The following is a 16,241-nucleotide window of genomic DNA, read 5'->3' on the forward strand; positions in this document are numbered from 1 at the left end:
CCCACAATTTTAAAGAGCATTAGTGATACAGGACTTCAGATGCAGGTCCAGGAAAATTTAGAATGTGCTTGTCCTGTCAGCATGAAGGGCACTATTTGATTTCACTACCTTCATGATCTGTCAGGGGAGGATAATCTTTTAGACAAATAAAATACAGAGGCTTGTGGCACAAAATCCTGATAGATAATGCAGACTAGGTTAAGGCACGGCACTAAACCATACTATGGTTTGTGGCTTATTGTGCTGTGTGAACCCAGCCATTGTAACTTACTCAACAAAGCATGTCTTAGCCTTCATAATGTAGAAGAACGACTTCAACAATTCTCTCAGCTCCTAGTTTGAAATAATATGATCCCAATTTAAGTCTACCAACGGGACTGAAATTCTGACAAAATCAAAGGGGCTGTAGGTTCTGAAGGTCATTTTTTCAGCCACCTTTAGGATACTGCCCAACAGTTCAGCAATCTGCGGAAGGAAAAATGAACAAAGGACCTCCTGCTGCGTTATGTTAACCATAATTTACTCGATCCAATGTTATGGGTGAGCCATGAACTGGTCACACAGGCTGGCTGGATTCCTGGGCTAAAATATGGCTGGTTACCGGCTTACGATTCAGATTCGGCGACAGGGTGCCCTCCCTGCGAACCCTCCAGATTTGCAAAACTGACGAGGCAGGAAGAACCAAATGACGGGGAAGCCCCGCGGTCGCTACCCCACCATCCTCACCTTCCGCCACTGTCCTTTACTGTGTTTAAGATCCGACGCCTTAGATCGCAATCCCATATATCCTTTCCAGGGGGAAAAGCCTCCACTGAATCTCTGGCAATTATTTTCAAGTAGCTGAGCCGGGGGTGGGAGCGAGGGAAGGCAGAATTCCACGAAACTAAGACAAACTCAGGCTACAACAGAGACAACGTTCGAGCGGGCCGGGGGCACCGAGCTAGGCCCTTCCCTCGCGGGGGCGGAGCAACCTCCCCCTGCCCAGCCTCTCCGCTGCTGCCTTTTTCTTCTCCTGCAGAAGGTGGCTTCCCAGACGCCTCTGGCAGCATGGCTGGGGCCGCCGTGCGTGCTGGGTCGTTCGTGCGCCTGGCGGCCCCCTCCGCTTCCTACTGCTCTCGCTTCGGGGCTGAAGTACCCGCGGCAGCGTCGCAAGCCCCCCAGCCGAGCCCACCCTATGGCAGCAGGAAGCCTCACACACGGCGGGTCCCTGGAGGTACCGCGGCAGATGAAGATCCGGCCGCCCGAGCCTTTTCGAGCGTTCCAGCTCCGGGGCCGGACAGTAAGAGCTTTCTCTGGGCGCGCTATGGCGAGATGAAGCGGCTGGTGCAAGGTGGGTCGCGGATAGAGCGAGACCTCTCCCGCTGTCCCCTGACCCCCAGCGGGCGGCAGGGATTGTCTCTGAGGGAGAGCCCCTGCGGAAGTTGCTCTAGGAAACTAGGGAGGTCCCCCCACTGAAAGGTTCCCTACCTCGACACTCTTTCCGTCTCCCCGCGGCCGGGCTGCTTCATTGTCCTGCCTTCTCCCCCCCGCTTTGCCTCCCAGCCTTTCTCCCCTCCTCAGTAGGTTCCCATTTGGGGGAGTTAACTTCGAGGTTTCTTCTCTCCTAAAGCTTTTAAAGGGACGATTCCTCTCCGAAAAGCAATCCGGAGTCCCTCCGTGCTCCGCGCATTCCGCTTCTCATATTCCTGGAGGCGAGGCTGGATGCCTGGCTCGGCGCGCGCGAGTTTGCACGTCGAAAGTGTTTTTGGTCTTTTCTGGCCCCGTTCCTTCTTCTACCGCCTCCCGCTTTCTTCTCTCGCTCCTCCTGAAATCTGCTTTTGCGAATTTAATGCCGACTAATTTGTCGCCCCTTTAAATGAGAACCTCGCTCTCTCCTTTACACGTTGCAATGAATCTGATTCTTCGCGTCGCTTCCTCTTCTCCACCATCTGTCTCTGGAGCGCGAGGTCTGCTCCGGGGTCTCGTTCCTTCCCAGGCACTCAGACTGGGTTGTCCCCGCTCCCCTCCCCCTAGTTTGCGAGGACGTGCTGGCGGCGGGAGGGAGTGATCCGTACCAGGCTTGTACAGTGTTGCTTTGTGTCTGGTGGTAGGACTTTAGTGGGAAGGAGTAACAACAGAGAATCCTAGGGGGTTTGAAGGTCAGCCTACTGTGATAAGTTCCCACAATCTTACTTACATAGATTTTTCTGCTGACTGTGTATAACATTTCATGCATCTAATAATCTCCAGCGGGTAGGGTGTTGCAAGACTCTTAATATTAAGGAATTAACTCTTTACTCTCTGAGATGCCTTGGGATTCTGCTCTGGCTGCAACAGCCTTTTCTACTGCACCTAGCCAGGGCCAACATAATTTTTTCTTGCTGCGCCCAGTTAAGCTCCCCTTATCTCATCTAAAGCCCATCAGGGGTATGTTTGTTCTGGTTTAAAGTAGTATTCCTCACTCCAGTATCATCCAAGGAGCATCTCAAAGTGCATGTAATTTTTTCTGCAAACTGAAGTAGTGAGTGGTGCTTCAGATTAGCAGTAGAGAAAGCCCAGAAACTGAAATTGTGGATTTTTCCACTGAGATTAGCACTCTTTTTAACCACTGTTAAAACTTTCAACGGACTGAAGTCTGCATAGCAAACACCAACCATTTGGAAGGGTGGATGCAAATAAATTTTCTTTGCTTTTTGAAAGCTTGGATGTCTGACTGTCCTGTAAACACAGTCCTGGAAATGGAGTTCCCACTTGCGTGGGAGAGAAGTCTCTTCTAAGATGATAGTTGCTAAACCTGGTTTTTGAATGTATGTCTGTGTTATTTCATCTCTTTTAAACATCTGCTCGCTATTATCCAGAAGTTTGAAATGTTCAGTCTGTGTAGTAGCCCTAATCTCCAGAGCAAAGAAGATCCAAATTCCTGTAAAGCAGCCTTTCTCAACCTTTTGACCCTGGAGGATCCCTTGAAATATTTTTCAGGCCTCGGGGAATCCCTGCACATTCAGGTTCAAGTATAGGCCAGAAGTTACAAAATCATTATATGCATTTCATGCATAGGCCTGTATATGTGCATTAACAGTATTCTTAAACTAAAAATAAAGAACGAAACTTACCTCTTTAATGTAAAGTTGCCTGAATTTGAAATAATTTTTTAAATAAATTGGATCTCCCAGGGAACCCTTAGTGACCTCTCGCAGAACCCTAGGATTCCACAACCCTGGTTGAGAAGCCTTACTGTAAAGGGTAGAGTGGAGCTTCAGATGCTGGTTGGGGATCATGGGAGTTATGGTCCAAGCACATCTGGGTAGCACCAGGTTTGGGAAAGCTGCTCCAAGTGCTTTAAGAGTCCATTCTATCCACAACAGAGGTGGTCAAATTTGGGTGGGGGGGTGTTGGGGACTGCACTTAACCCTTTGGGAGGTGCAAAGGTTCAGCTGGTAGACACAGGGGCAATCTGTTCCATTCTTATCTATTTTAGAGAAGTATGTTTTTCTGCTTTTTGAGGGGGACAAAATGGTATGTATGCCTATTTTAAAGCATACACTACTTATTTCTGTGTTTCCTGCCTGAAAGTGGTGAGAAACAACACTAATATATTTTGGGCAACTGCCACATTGCAGTGGCACAAAGGGCCTAGGATAATCCGTTTTTTAATCCGTTCAAACGTGTCCGGTTCTTGGAGACTGCCTGGACACGTCTCTGCAGTTTTCTTGGCAGGGTTTTTCAGAAGTGCTTTGCCCTTGTTTGCTTCCTAGAGCTGGGGGAGAGGGATTGGCCCAAGGTCCCCCAGCTGGCTTTGTTCCCAAGGCGGGACTAGAACTCAGGGTCTCCCGGTTTCTAGCCCAGTGCCTTGACCACTACACCAATAACAATTAAAAAGGTGTTTGAGAAATGTGTGATCCTGGTCTACACTTGCTGTAGGTCAGCCCCCTGCTCTGTGAGGGTGTTCACCAGTTAATGCAACAAATGAAAGGGAAAAGAATACACTTGTGCACTCCAAAGGAGTTGGGTGAGAGCTCCCATCATACCCAGCCAGCACAACCTAAAGCTGGTGTTGACAATATTGAGAGATGTTGTATGATTGATTGTAAGGCAGCATCTTATGTTCCTAAGCCATAAGCGTTATCTACGAGGCTTGGCACTTCTCAGTTCCTTTCTGATATACCCATGCAGTGAGGGAATCATAGTAATGCTGGGTTCATGTAGCAGCAGTGATTTTTCTCAAATTAATTTAGAGTAAAAGGAAGTTGGTTGGTTTTGTCTGCATGTGCCAGGATGGAAATATTTATTTGGAAATCCAAAATAATCCAGCTATCTTCCTTTTTTGCTGACTTTTTTCTTTCTGGATGCTAACAAGCATGCCACGTCTCTCCCGCTCTTCTTTTCTCCTCCTCCTGCTGCCCTCAGCATCACACATGTATACAGTTTCTGCTTCCTTCCTGCGTATTTCCAGTACTTTCCCAATATGCTGTGGCATCAACACCCTCTACAGTATTGCATTGTCACTGCCCGACTGTCTGGCCCAGGAATTTCTACTGTGATTTGCTGGGAAAAAGATCTTAGTCATCCTAGGGGTTGTTGGGTTTGTTTGTTTTTTACCGAGGAGACTTATTTCCAGCAAAATCTATTTCAGGGGCAAAGGGGGGAGGATAAGGAAAAGTTTCCCGGACTCCGAAATTAGCTGACTCATCAAGTGGCAACGGGCGGCTTCTGTTATTAATGGGTCTGCTGGCACGTGAAAAGCCAACCAGTTCAGATCTCCAGTTGCATCATTACAAGACAGCTAAAGCATCAACATTTATGCTGAGTTAGATGTCACTGATGTTTAGGTAGCTTGTCGTTGAAAAGTATAAGGATTCCCTTGATAAATTAGATTAAAATTGGGTTCTGATTCCAGCAATGACCACCCAGCTTGTAGGAAGAGCTTTCAAGCAAGCTCTGAAGGTGAGGGGATGGGAATGCCAGTGTCCCTCCTTGAGGGGGAGATAGGCAGTGATAAAGTTTGATAAATAAGTAAATAAAAATGTTCCAGGAAGGAAAAATAGAAGTTTAGAGGAAGTAAGGGGACAAAGTCCAGTATTAGGGAAAGAAAAGTTTAATTCATGCTCTACAGGACTTTAATATACTATGCCTGAAAGCTAGCAGAGAATAAAATAATTTGAGCAAGTACCCATTTTTCCTTCAAGCTGTCCCTGCCCCAGTTATCTGATATCCCAGTAGTGATGAGCCTGTATGTGAATTCTTAAATAAATAAAGCAACAAACTTTGCATTTTGGCTATTGTCACAGAAAGTTGGTAGTAGACTTCTCCCAACAGAAATTAATTCCATATTGTGTAAAGAAATGTTTTCTTTGTTGCCAATCAATTTTGTTGCATGGTTGGTGTTTTATTAAAATAAAACAACCCCTTTATTTTCACCTTTTCATTTTGCAGTTTTATACATTTCTGCTCTTTATCCCTTGGTTGTTCTCTCCTCCCACCAAAATTTAAAAGGATCAGTCTCTTTTAGCTTTGACCATCAACTTTTTAAAAACTTTCCCAGCTTTTTTTAAATTATGTGACCAATTCTGTACATAACCATCTAAACCTGTTAGGCCACATATTCATGTATTAGCATGTCTATTTTTAATCTCTTCCTTAATTCCAAAAGAAACAGAATTCTTGTTTGCAAAGAACTTTTTGTTGTTGGAAACTCAGTGGAACATGGATAATTATTAATAATTTTATTAGTAATTATCCTTATTTACAAGGGGAGTGCACTGGTGCTATTTTAGGATATCATATTGGACAAGGCTAAGACTCTGAAAGTGGATTTAAAAATAAAAGGCTACAAGAATGACATGGAAAAAGATGTTACACTGGACATACAAAAGAAACTGGCTGATGTCTTAATAATTAAAAGGGATATATAAACAACAAACCAAGAGAGTGACCTAGATAATTTTCCTATATTGGATTGTTAAAGTTCTGAAGAATTTTGTGAGAAGGGACCAAAGAAAAAATAAGAAATAAAGATCTATGACATTATTTGAAGGGCCTAAAGATCAAATTGTTAGAAGTAAAAGGAAGGAATATAAAGTTGGTTTATTTGATCAAGGCTAAAATAGATATGTTGTTATCTCTGGTAATTCTTAATGGACTTTTTGCTGACATCAGGACTGAAATGAGGCTTTAAGGTTTTGTTTATAGATAAGAGATGGGATATGGGAAGAAGAGATCATTTGTTGTATTTTAAGAGAAGGTGATAAGTTACTAAAATTGTTTATACTTGTTGTGATGAAGGTGGAAAGTCACTTCTTTATATATTTCTTTTCTTTTTCTTTACTACTGTATATTCTTATTTTTTTCTTTCTTTTCTATTTCTTTTCTGCAACTCTACTTTTTATTTGTTTTTTTTTTCAGTTTGTATTCAGTTTATACTGTTGTAATTATAATTCTTAATAAAATTATTATATATAAAAAAAGAAATTACCAGAACAAAAGAGAAATGGCAATGTAGAACTTGTTTTCCTTGCCGCTGCTGCCATGTTTGCCCCAACATTGGAAAGGATTCTGCCTAGACCGACCAGATGATTTTGTGATGGCAAAGTCCTTTCACATAAGCCAGGGACCCAGAGGTGGCCTTTGCCTGTTTCTGTGGCACTGGGCTTTGTGATCTCCTGCTGCAGCTTTCCCCCCTCCCCCTCCTCCCTCTTATAGTTCAGTGAGTTGGGGAGGAGCCTGTCTGAATCACTGCCAAATGTTATCTGGCTGTTGTGGACTTAAAAAATGTTTTACCCCTTGTCACTTTGGCATTGGAGATGACCTCAGTCAAGGTCATCTTCTTTACTCTCTAGAGAGCCTTAACCAAAGTGGCTTGTAGCAACCAGGTGCTATCATAGCTTGTCCTCCATGCTTCTGTTTCTTGATCTAGATTTGCTCCCACCTGGTGTCTGCAACCTTCTGAACCCTTCAACCATCTATGCCAACAATGAGATTTCACTGAGTACCATCGGTGTCTACGGCTTTGATTATGACTACACCCTGGCATTGTACTCACCTGCTCTCCATTCCCGCATCTACAACACTGCTAGGGACATCCTAGTGGAACAGTATAAGGTACCCCTGGACCTGGGTTTTTTTTTTCAGTTGACTGAAATATTAAAGCAGTTAAGATTCTGGTTAGATTAGAATGTCCTTGACTTAGACGCTCTGGATAAATGGGAAGTAACTTTTTAAAATAGTTTTTAATTGTGTTTTAAAAGCATTTCCTAAAAAATAACATTATATACAGTGTTCTTAATATAACAATAACAAGTATGTATGTAGACGATATAGTAATTGTATAATAAACTGTATATTTTACAAAAAGTCCTATATAATAATAAAATATGTTAAAGAAAACCTGAATTAAACTAACTAGAATAAAAAGTGCTAATAAAAAGAAAAACAAAGGAAACTAAAATAAGACTATTACATAATGCCACACAAATAAATGAATGTAAAGGGAAACAGGGAAGAAACCATTTTGAATAAAAATATCAGGCTAATCAAGTTGCAGAATTACCCAACAGTTTTCAGTTTCATTGCCACTGTTCAGTTTTAAACAGTGAGTAAAGCCTAGATGGTATGGAATCATCTTGCTTGTCTTTCCATATATACTGTAACTAATTGAAAAGCTGACAGTTGACAATTTTAATTAAGCCAACTTTTGTAGTTTGGTACACAAACTACAGGAGTACATACTACTTTTTTCCAACAATTCAAGCAAGATACCTGCAAAGTCTTCATAGATTAGGAGGTTCCAGATTATTGGGATATAGCTTAACAAAACATTAGCCCTTTGACCCTTAACTTCCTTCTGCGAACCTAGTCCACCATACTAATTATATCTAACCAATAGGAATAGAAATGGTCACGTCTATAACATGGGCACTAAAGTTCCTTTAAATTTATTACATTTCCAGCATAAAAGGAAGACAACCAATATTTTAAAATGTTTTTGAAGGGGTTCAATAAACCTGGAAAAAAAAACTTTTTTTCCTGAACTGAGCTTTTAAATCACATGAGACATATCTGACATTCCATAAAACTTGAAACCATTAATTGAGTTTTTTAAAATTATTATTATGGTACCTTTGAATCAGTATTGACTCCTGGTGACTGCCTGGACAAGTCCCTGCAGTTTTTTTGGCAAGATTTCAGAAGTGGTTTGCCATTGCCTTCTTCCTGGGCTGCGAGAGAGGGACCGGCCCGAGGTCCCCCAGCTGGCTTCGTGCCTAAGGTGGGACTGGAACTCAGGGTCTCCCAGTCTGTAGCCTGATGCCTTAACCACCACACCAAAGTGGCTCTAATTGGGCAATATAGAATACTTCTAATTCTTAGTTCCAGTTCTTGCATATTGTCCAAATTTATTTATGTAAACGATGATAGCAATAAATTGTAAACTCATGAAAATCCTTCTTCAGCGTGCTCGGTGCCTCTAGAATGTCCAAGGCTGTGGAGGTATCAAGGCTAAACAATAAAGACAGCAAGTGTTATGCAGTAGTTGTATGTGCATTTAGCCATTGTAGGTAAATTATATTTTAATTATATTATAGTTTATTACTTCTGAGATCACAGCTGGTTAAGAGTAGTAATGGTTTTTCATCCCACATTTTCCACAAAAAAAAAAGAACTACCAGCCAGTTTAAAATAAGAATTGCTCCAAAGAGTTACTTTCTCGTAAAAACAAAAATAACGTTTTGCCTAGTAAAACCCAAGCATGTCTAACTATCTTCAGTACTAGGAAAATGACCAAATTCCTCCTATAAGTAGAACCAAGAACTTGCCAGGAATACAAGGGTGCTGGATGACAGCTCTCAAATTGAGCTCACACTGGTAGATAGTCAGTATCATTTTACTTACACTACAAAAATAAGGTTAGAAAGTATGTGAATGGGGAGTAGCTTGAATGCATTAGGACCCAGATAGACATGGTAGGAGTGGGTGATATTTGTTTGCTTACATGTAAACTGGTTGTTAGTGTTCTAATATTCTGATGTTTATGTCAAAAGGAGTGTTTGGATAAAGGGAAGCTGAATCAGCTTGGGTTTTAATTTAACTAGGCTCAGAGGCATTTTCCCTCTCAAACTGGTTCAAACATACTTCATCCATGTCCTTTACAGCACCAGAAGAGATCCAGAATAGCTGCCTCTTTCTTACCTTGCTTGATTCTTAATGCACATTCTGAATTTCCCTATCACTCTGTTTATGGTTTGCTTTGGGAAGCCAGCTATTACATATCTGACAAAACTGCATTCAGTAGTTCCAAGCCGTTTGCTGTGTTGATTATTCAAGAAAAAAAGGTAACTTAAATTCTTCAAAAAGATTGTGCATGGTAACCTACTTGTGTTTGTTTTATCACATCAGTATCCAAAGGGCATCCTGAAATATGAATACCGGCCTAACTTTGCTATCCGGGGCTTACATTACGACATTGCAAAGGTGAGAGAGTGTTTGTAATTTGTGGTTCTGGGCGGTTAGCAAATTGGTCTAGAAGGTCAGAGGGCTGTGTGTGGCTGCTTGCTTTTTCTATGAACTCCCCGGAAACCTTTAGTTTGAGGATAAAAATGGCAGCGTGTTGGAGATGGAGGGGTGGGAAGTCACTATGGGAACCAGTGGGAGGGAATAAATTATGAAGGCTCCACGTCTGGTGCAGATTTATTTCTTGGGATGAGGTGGTCAGGGGACCTTTACATTCTAGAATTCCATAGTACTTTGGGGGCTCTCTGTACAAATTTAAGAGTATTCAAAGTAATCAACCCTAATGCCGTAGGATTGCAGCCTAGGTCATATGACTGCTGCTGCCTTTTGTTATCCAGCACTTACTTATTTGGATAATTACGGCATATAAGAGTCTTCTGTTGAGGGTCCCTTGTAAGCCTAGTACAGAAAAGCAATGTTTCTTTTTTTTCTTTGTGGCTGCCTTTGTAGACCCAAGTGGACAATATCATTGTATGTGGGCTAGTCACCTGAAAACATTTATGAACTTATTTGCAAGGGTTAAGGGTCCTAAGGTTTCTAAGCGGGTGCTAACTCCACTTTTCCCCTGTTCCCTGTAGGGCTTGCTCATGAAGATAGATGCATTTCACTATATTCAACTGGGTACTGTGTATCGGTAAGTATTCACCATGTTGGTCTCCAGATGGCTGTGTTGATCATGTTTAGATACTCCCATAGCTTCTGGCAACTCATGGTTTGCAAATTCAGAACTGGCCTTGGGAAATGTTGTGTTCCTTCCTTCCTTCCCTGATTGACACTGATAGCGTTTAGCGGTAATACATACTTAATCCCAACCATTTAGTTCAACAAGGCAAGGGAAAGGAGAATTTCTTGTTCTGCGTGAAGTGGGGAAGGAAACATTCATATAATGTTCTAGCTTCTAATTTTCAAACTGATTTGCCTGATGACAACATATTGGGGCAGGGTTGTACTAAACGGTTGTATGTCTGCATTGGAATGCATTTTATTTTATTTTATTTTATTTTATTTTATTTTATTATGCCTATGAAAGTTTATATCTTGACCTCCTATATCTGACACATCATTCTGGGTGACCCAAGAGTTATGCTGAGTTGTGAAAGTTTGATGCCTACTCCAATACGTTACTAGAACACATAAACAAGATGCTGCTATGATCCCACTGCTAAAAATATTCTATCCTTGTGACTCAGAGAAACGTTGTCCTCTTTTTTAAATCTTGTGCAGGGGGTTGAAACCCGTTCCAGATGATGAAGTGCTGGAGATGTATGATGGTACCCATCACATTCCCCTGCACCAGGCTAGTGGCTTCTATGGAAAGGTAGAGTCTCTAGAGCTGTCTAAGGGGGTTATTCTCGTGCTGAGTCTCCATTCCCAGAGGAGCTGAGTGGTTGGTTGAGAGCTGGGCTGGAATGATTGCCTCTACTTACCCACATATTAGGGGTGCGCATGAGATGGAAAAAATGTTTCCTTTTGAACCCAGAGCAAACTTTGTCATGTTCTGGAAGTTTGGGTCACTTACAGTTAGATAGAGCCAAATCTACAATCTGTTGATTGCTCCAGGTTTTGAATGTAAGATGGGGCAAGTAGGTTAAAGCTGTTGTGCATCAGCTCTTCTTTTCCTTTTTCCCATTAGCAACTCCCAGCAGAGCAGATCTCACCAGCACACTTACCTCTGATTTTCCAGTGCCTTCCTGTTCTTCTTCCTCTCACCTGTTTGCCCTCAGCCACTGCTATTGATGTCGTTTGCTCTTTCCCTGCTCTCCCCCAAACCACTTTGGCTTGAAACAGTCATGTTTCAGTTCATGTCTAGAACAAACCAGCCACATTTCATTCTCTGAAAGGACTGAAACGTCCCAAACACGTATGATTTGGTTCAGGCACAGAGCAGCTATTCTGTGCCTAAAAAGGTTCATACAGAGAACATTTTGCGCATTCCACAGAATCCTCCAAGTTGTAAGAATTTCATTTTATTAACAATTCCGTTACGAGAATTTGGATAGTGTAGTGGGACCACCTCCTTGGGACAGACCTTCAGACTTGTGTGGTTTCTCTACCACATATTAGAGGAGAGTTGTGCTTTCTTACAGTGCTTTGCAAGAGAGCAGGATTTAGGGCAGTCTGGCATTCTGTAGTAAGGTTGAGCTGATGTTATTATTCATTTATTTATTTATTCTTCAAACTTCTATTACTGTAATTAGGCTACACACTTGTAGAGCTTTGAGTGGGTTGAGCCATCAAAGGATTGACTTGGCTCTGAGTTCCCATCCCCAACATTCTATACATTTTTGCTGCTGAAGTTTGGTAGTATCGCTCCAATTTTAGTGTTGATACTTGCTTTCCTTTCTAATGGCCTATATCTAATCTAATCTACCTGCACTTTCCATCCTAAGGGACCTTTGTCCCAATTCTAGATTATTTTGGAACTACCTCAATGGACTTCCTTAATTCTGCTTTTTGAAGGTTAATGGTGTATATGTGTTTCTGCTGGAAAGCTAGAGGGTTGAACTGGGTAAACCTTAATTTCTACAGAAATCCTGCAGGGCCTGCCCTAAGTGAATGAAGACCAGAAGGAGTTCTGGTCATGTCTTCTTGTTTTAAAAGGGAAAGGCCTAATGGTCTAATAGCTGGTACCCCTCTCCTCCTCTCTCTCTTCCTTCCAGGGCCCGGCCATTAAGCAATTCATGGACATCTTCTCCCTACCAGAAATGACACTCCTGGCTGTAGCCAATGACTTTTTCATCAGCAATGATATTGATTATGACCCCATCCATCTCTACAAAGACGTTACGGTGTGTGTTTTATTCCCCTTGGCAAGCCTCTCTGTTTTGACTCTTGTTCCGGGCTTTGTCTCGGTCTAGGAGAACTTCTGTGTTGAAAGTTAGTGGGAGGAGGAAGTGCTGTGGGCTGGCAGTGGTTTGGTTTCTTCCCAATTCTGGGAAAAGAAGGAGCCAGTGGTGGGATTCTGGTGGTTACGTTTGAGGGATTTTTTGTAGGGCGTGTTGTGCTGTGCAATTTGTCCTGCAGACAAAAGGAAAAGATTTTGGGGCCTGAGGGTCTAAAGGCCTGCGTGAGCTGTGTTGGTGCCTGAGTCTGTTTTTAAATAGAGCTTTATTGTGGGAGGTTGTGACGTATCTCACCAGAGGGGAACAGGCTGTCCTGAGCTGGAGGAGGACTTGGGACGTGCTGCCTGCAAAGCTGCCAGGAAGGTTTATCTGCAAACCCATCTACTCCAAGGCACTCGTGCAGAGGGCCCCTCAGCTCGTTTTCAGCATGCTGTTGTTTTTTTTTTTAAGTTAGAGACTGGAAAAACCATCTGTTCTGGCTCTCAGCCTCTCTGGAGCCTGCCCATGTCCCTGACCTGGGGCAAGAGGTCAGAATTGGCATTCTCACGAATACTGTTGCTCCATGCTTTTCTGCTCCTACGTTCTCTGTTCCTCAACTCTATCCCACCTGCAGGACCCTAGTCTACTGCCGGAGAAATGCAAACGGCACATTCTGAAGTTTACTTAGCATTGACAGGTTATCATTTAACCTACGTGCGTGTCCACGTCCATGTGAGAGAGAGAGAGAGATGAAAACAAGATCAGGTTACATGCAGTTCTTGAACAGTTGAAGGAGGGAGAGAGAACAGGGCTAACAGGAGCGAGTGCCCTGTTCTACGTATATTTTGGTAACACCGCTGTGGCTTATTCTCCCCCTGCAGACCAGCCTGAAAATAAACGTCATAAACTTTGAAAGGAACTGAGGAAGAAATAAACAATAATGAGCAGGGTGGGAGACGAAATGGAGACAACCAGACCAGATAAGATCTTCTGTATTTTAGACATTTCTAGAGAGGCAGCTGTTTCTTTTTGCAACAAATAAAGGATTTTGTTGCACCTTCAAGACTAAAATAAAATCCTTTTTATTTTATCATTACATGGCAAATGTGAAAAAACAAATTTGGCTAGACTCTAAAATGCCATTTTTCCCGCATATTTTAAAATGATTAGAAACAGCTTTGGGGTTTCTCAAATCCAGTGATCCTTCTAAGTTGTCCCACAGGCTGTTATGTGGAAAACATACAAATACAAGTTGCTTAATGTTTGGTTCCACAAGGACAGATGAAGGCTTTCTTTTCCCAAGTCTTTTGTTTTCAGTTCTTTTTAAGATTTTATATGTGTCTGTGTGTTTTGGTACTATTGTTTTATTCTGATGTTGTTTTAACTGCTTTAAATGTTATATCTATTTTAATTTTTTACTTTGTGGATTTAATAGTTATTTATGAACTGCCCAGTTGCTTTTTTTGGTGATGGAACCTGCGCAGAAATGCTGGGAGCAAAGAAATAAAAGAGGGCATATGTGATCATTATCCAGAAAGCAGAGTTAGGGGAAAGAGTTACATTCACTCCTCCATACCACAGTTATCTACTGGTTATCCACACCACATCCACACCAACACACACACCACTATTAAAAGTTATTTTTAAAGAGGAGATCACATCACAAACTTTGAATATTGTTTTCTGGTTTATTCTTCAGAGCATAACAGAGAAATGAAAAGCAGAGGAGAGAGAGAAGGCATACTATTGGTGTGGTCTCCCTACCTCAGTCTGCATTTGACATGTAGCCCAGAGGAAGAAATATCAGTGCCTTCCATGTTAAAATTCATTCCCAGAATTCATTTCTTTTCTTTTTCCATCTCCTCCACAGGATGCCATCCGAGATGTTCACATTAAAGGTTTTATGTACAAGTGGATTATGCAGGATCTGGGTGAGTATCCATCTGCTGTAGGAAGAGCCAGGAAAGTCCCTGCTGGTGAAGAGCTCACCAAGTTCTGCCATTATGGCATAATTTTTTTTTTAATCTGTTCAATCGCGTCCAATTCTTGGAGACTGCCTGGACAAGTCCCGGTAGTTTTATTGGCAAGATTTTGGAAGTGCTTTGCCCTTGCCTCCTTCCTAGGGTTGAGAGTGAGTGATTGGCCCAAGGTCACCCAGCTGGCTTTGTGCCTAAGGTGGGACTCCCCATTTCTAGCCTGATGCCTTAACCACCGCATCAGATTGGCTCTCATGGCATAATTAGGGACATTCTTAAAGGCACCTGTCCATCTTCCTTCTTCCAGAGCAATACATCCTTCACGGGGATGAGACCTACGCTGTGCTGCACCGCCTGGCCAAAAGTGGCAAGAAACTCTTCCTCATTACCAACAGCCCCTTCAGCTTTGTGTGAGTTTGAGCGCGCCCAGGCTCTACGATACTTCTGGGCCATTGGGGACCATTTTTGTTTTTCTTAAATTGCAACAGACTTCACATTCCTTTCAGTCATTTAGCATTAGTTTAAGGATGCTGTTGAGCTGGGTGGGATTCCAACTTTTCTTCGTCTGGATGCGAGTTTCTTTGTTTGCTTATCTAATTGTTAGGTTTACATTCTGCCTTTCATTCAAGAGCTCAAGGTGGCATATCTAGCACCCCTGTTTTTTCCCCCACAACGCCAACATGGGAGGAATTATATAAGGCTAATTAATTAATGAATTGATCATTATCCTGAACATATCATGCCTTCAGATTCCCATTAAAATATCCCATCCCTCACTTTTCACTCTCATAGCTGATCTGCAGCTCCTCATTGGACAGTCTCAGCGTGTGGGATGGGAGAATGAAGTCCCCAGATAAATTTTGCTCTCAATTATGTGGGAAAGCAGTGGGTTCAGCCACTAGCATTTCATTCATTCTTCTGAGATTGAGGCCTTTCCCTGCCTCATCCTTGGCTGCAATAGCCCACTGAACAGTGGTTGATGACTTTTTCAGGTGGGAAGTATTATCAGAATGGTGCAGACACCAAACAATAATTAAAAGTAACAATAAAAAATAGCTGCAGGCTCAGGGGATTGCCAGATCTCATGAGGTTGCCTTCAACTTCTTCCACAAGTTCTCATGTTATCTCATACAGTATGAGAAATTGAAAATGCACAACGTCTATATCTGTTTTAATTTGGGGACTGGATGGGCAACATTTTGGGGTGTCACCAATAGCACGACACCCTCAGGCATCTTATTGTCAACTCCTGTCTGGTGAGCCTAGATCAGTGTTTCTCAACCTCGGCAACTTTAAGCTGTGTGGACTTCAACTCCCAGAATCCCCCAGCCAGCATGCTCGCTGGAGAATTCTGGGAGTTGAAGTCCACACAGCTTAAAGTTGCCAAGGTTGAGAAACCCTGGCCTGGAGGTACGAGATTCTCGTTTCACAGTTGCTCCCTACTTTGTGCTTTTGATACCACTACCGCCCTCCTCATTCTCTTCCTTTCTCCTTCTGTTTCCCCTAGTGATAAAGGGATGCGATACATGGTGGGTAAGGATTGGCGGGACTTCTTTGATGTTGTCATAGTGCAGGCAGACAAGCCTCATTTCTTCAATGACTGTGTCAAGTGAGTGTTGGATGTTGGGCTGCTATATGGGGGTGAGCTAATGCACGTCCTGAGGGCATATGGCACGCTTCTGGTTAATGGGATTTGCACACAGTTGCACATACACTCTGATGGATTATACCCAAGTGAGCAATCTGTGGGCCATGTTTGGCCCCTTGTTTTGCAGTATTTTTTTCAGGCCTCAGGGAACCCCTGCACATTCAGGTTCAAATATAGGCCAGAAGTTACGAAATTATTATATGCATTTCATGTGTAAGCCTGAATATATGCATTAACAGTGTTCTTAAACTACAAATAAAGAATGAAACTTAACCTCTTTAATGTGAAGTTGCCTGAATTCGAAATATTTTT

At 42.5% G+C, this 16,241-nt stretch overlaps 1 protein-coding gene across 4 annotated transcripts in view; it reads left to right on the forward strand.

Moving 5' to 3' along the window:
* Positions 1-1,005: 1,005 nt before the first annotated feature.
* LOC134490888 (5'-nucleotidase domain-containing protein 2-like) overlaps positions 1,006-16,241 on the forward strand; it is a 30,372-nt gene continuing 15,136 nt past the window's right edge. For 3 of the 4 annotated variants that reach the window (XR_010067255.1, XR_010067256.1, XM_063294247.1), the window contains exons 1-9: positions 1,010-1,330; positions 6,893-7,077; positions 9,370-9,444; positions 10,062-10,117; positions 10,708-10,801; positions 12,144-12,272; positions 14,176-14,236; positions 14,589-14,691; positions 15,789-15,890. Coding sequence is in view for 2 of the 4 variants with exons in the window: in XM_063294247.1 (XP_063150317.1) it covers positions 1,048-1,330; positions 6,893-7,077; positions 9,370-9,444; positions 10,062-10,117; positions 10,708-10,801; positions 12,144-12,272; positions 14,176-14,236; positions 14,589-14,691; positions 15,789-15,890 (1,088 nt within the window). In the remaining 2 variants the exon portion in view is untranslated. Of the gene's footprint in view, positions 1,331-6,892; positions 7,078-9,369; positions 9,445-10,061; positions 10,118-10,707; positions 10,802-12,143; positions 12,273-14,175; positions 14,237-14,588; positions 14,692-15,788; positions 15,891-16,241 lie in introns of all 4 variants that reach the window. The other variant, XM_063294246.1, reaches the window with a different exon arrangement.

This window comes from Candoia aspera, chromosome 2, assembly GCF_035149785.1.
Source record: "Candoia aspera isolate rCanAsp1 chromosome 2, rCanAsp1.hap2, whole genome shotgun sequence".
Taxonomy (NCBI): Eukaryota; Metazoa; Chordata; class Lepidosauria; order Squamata; family Boidae; genus Candoia; species Candoia aspera.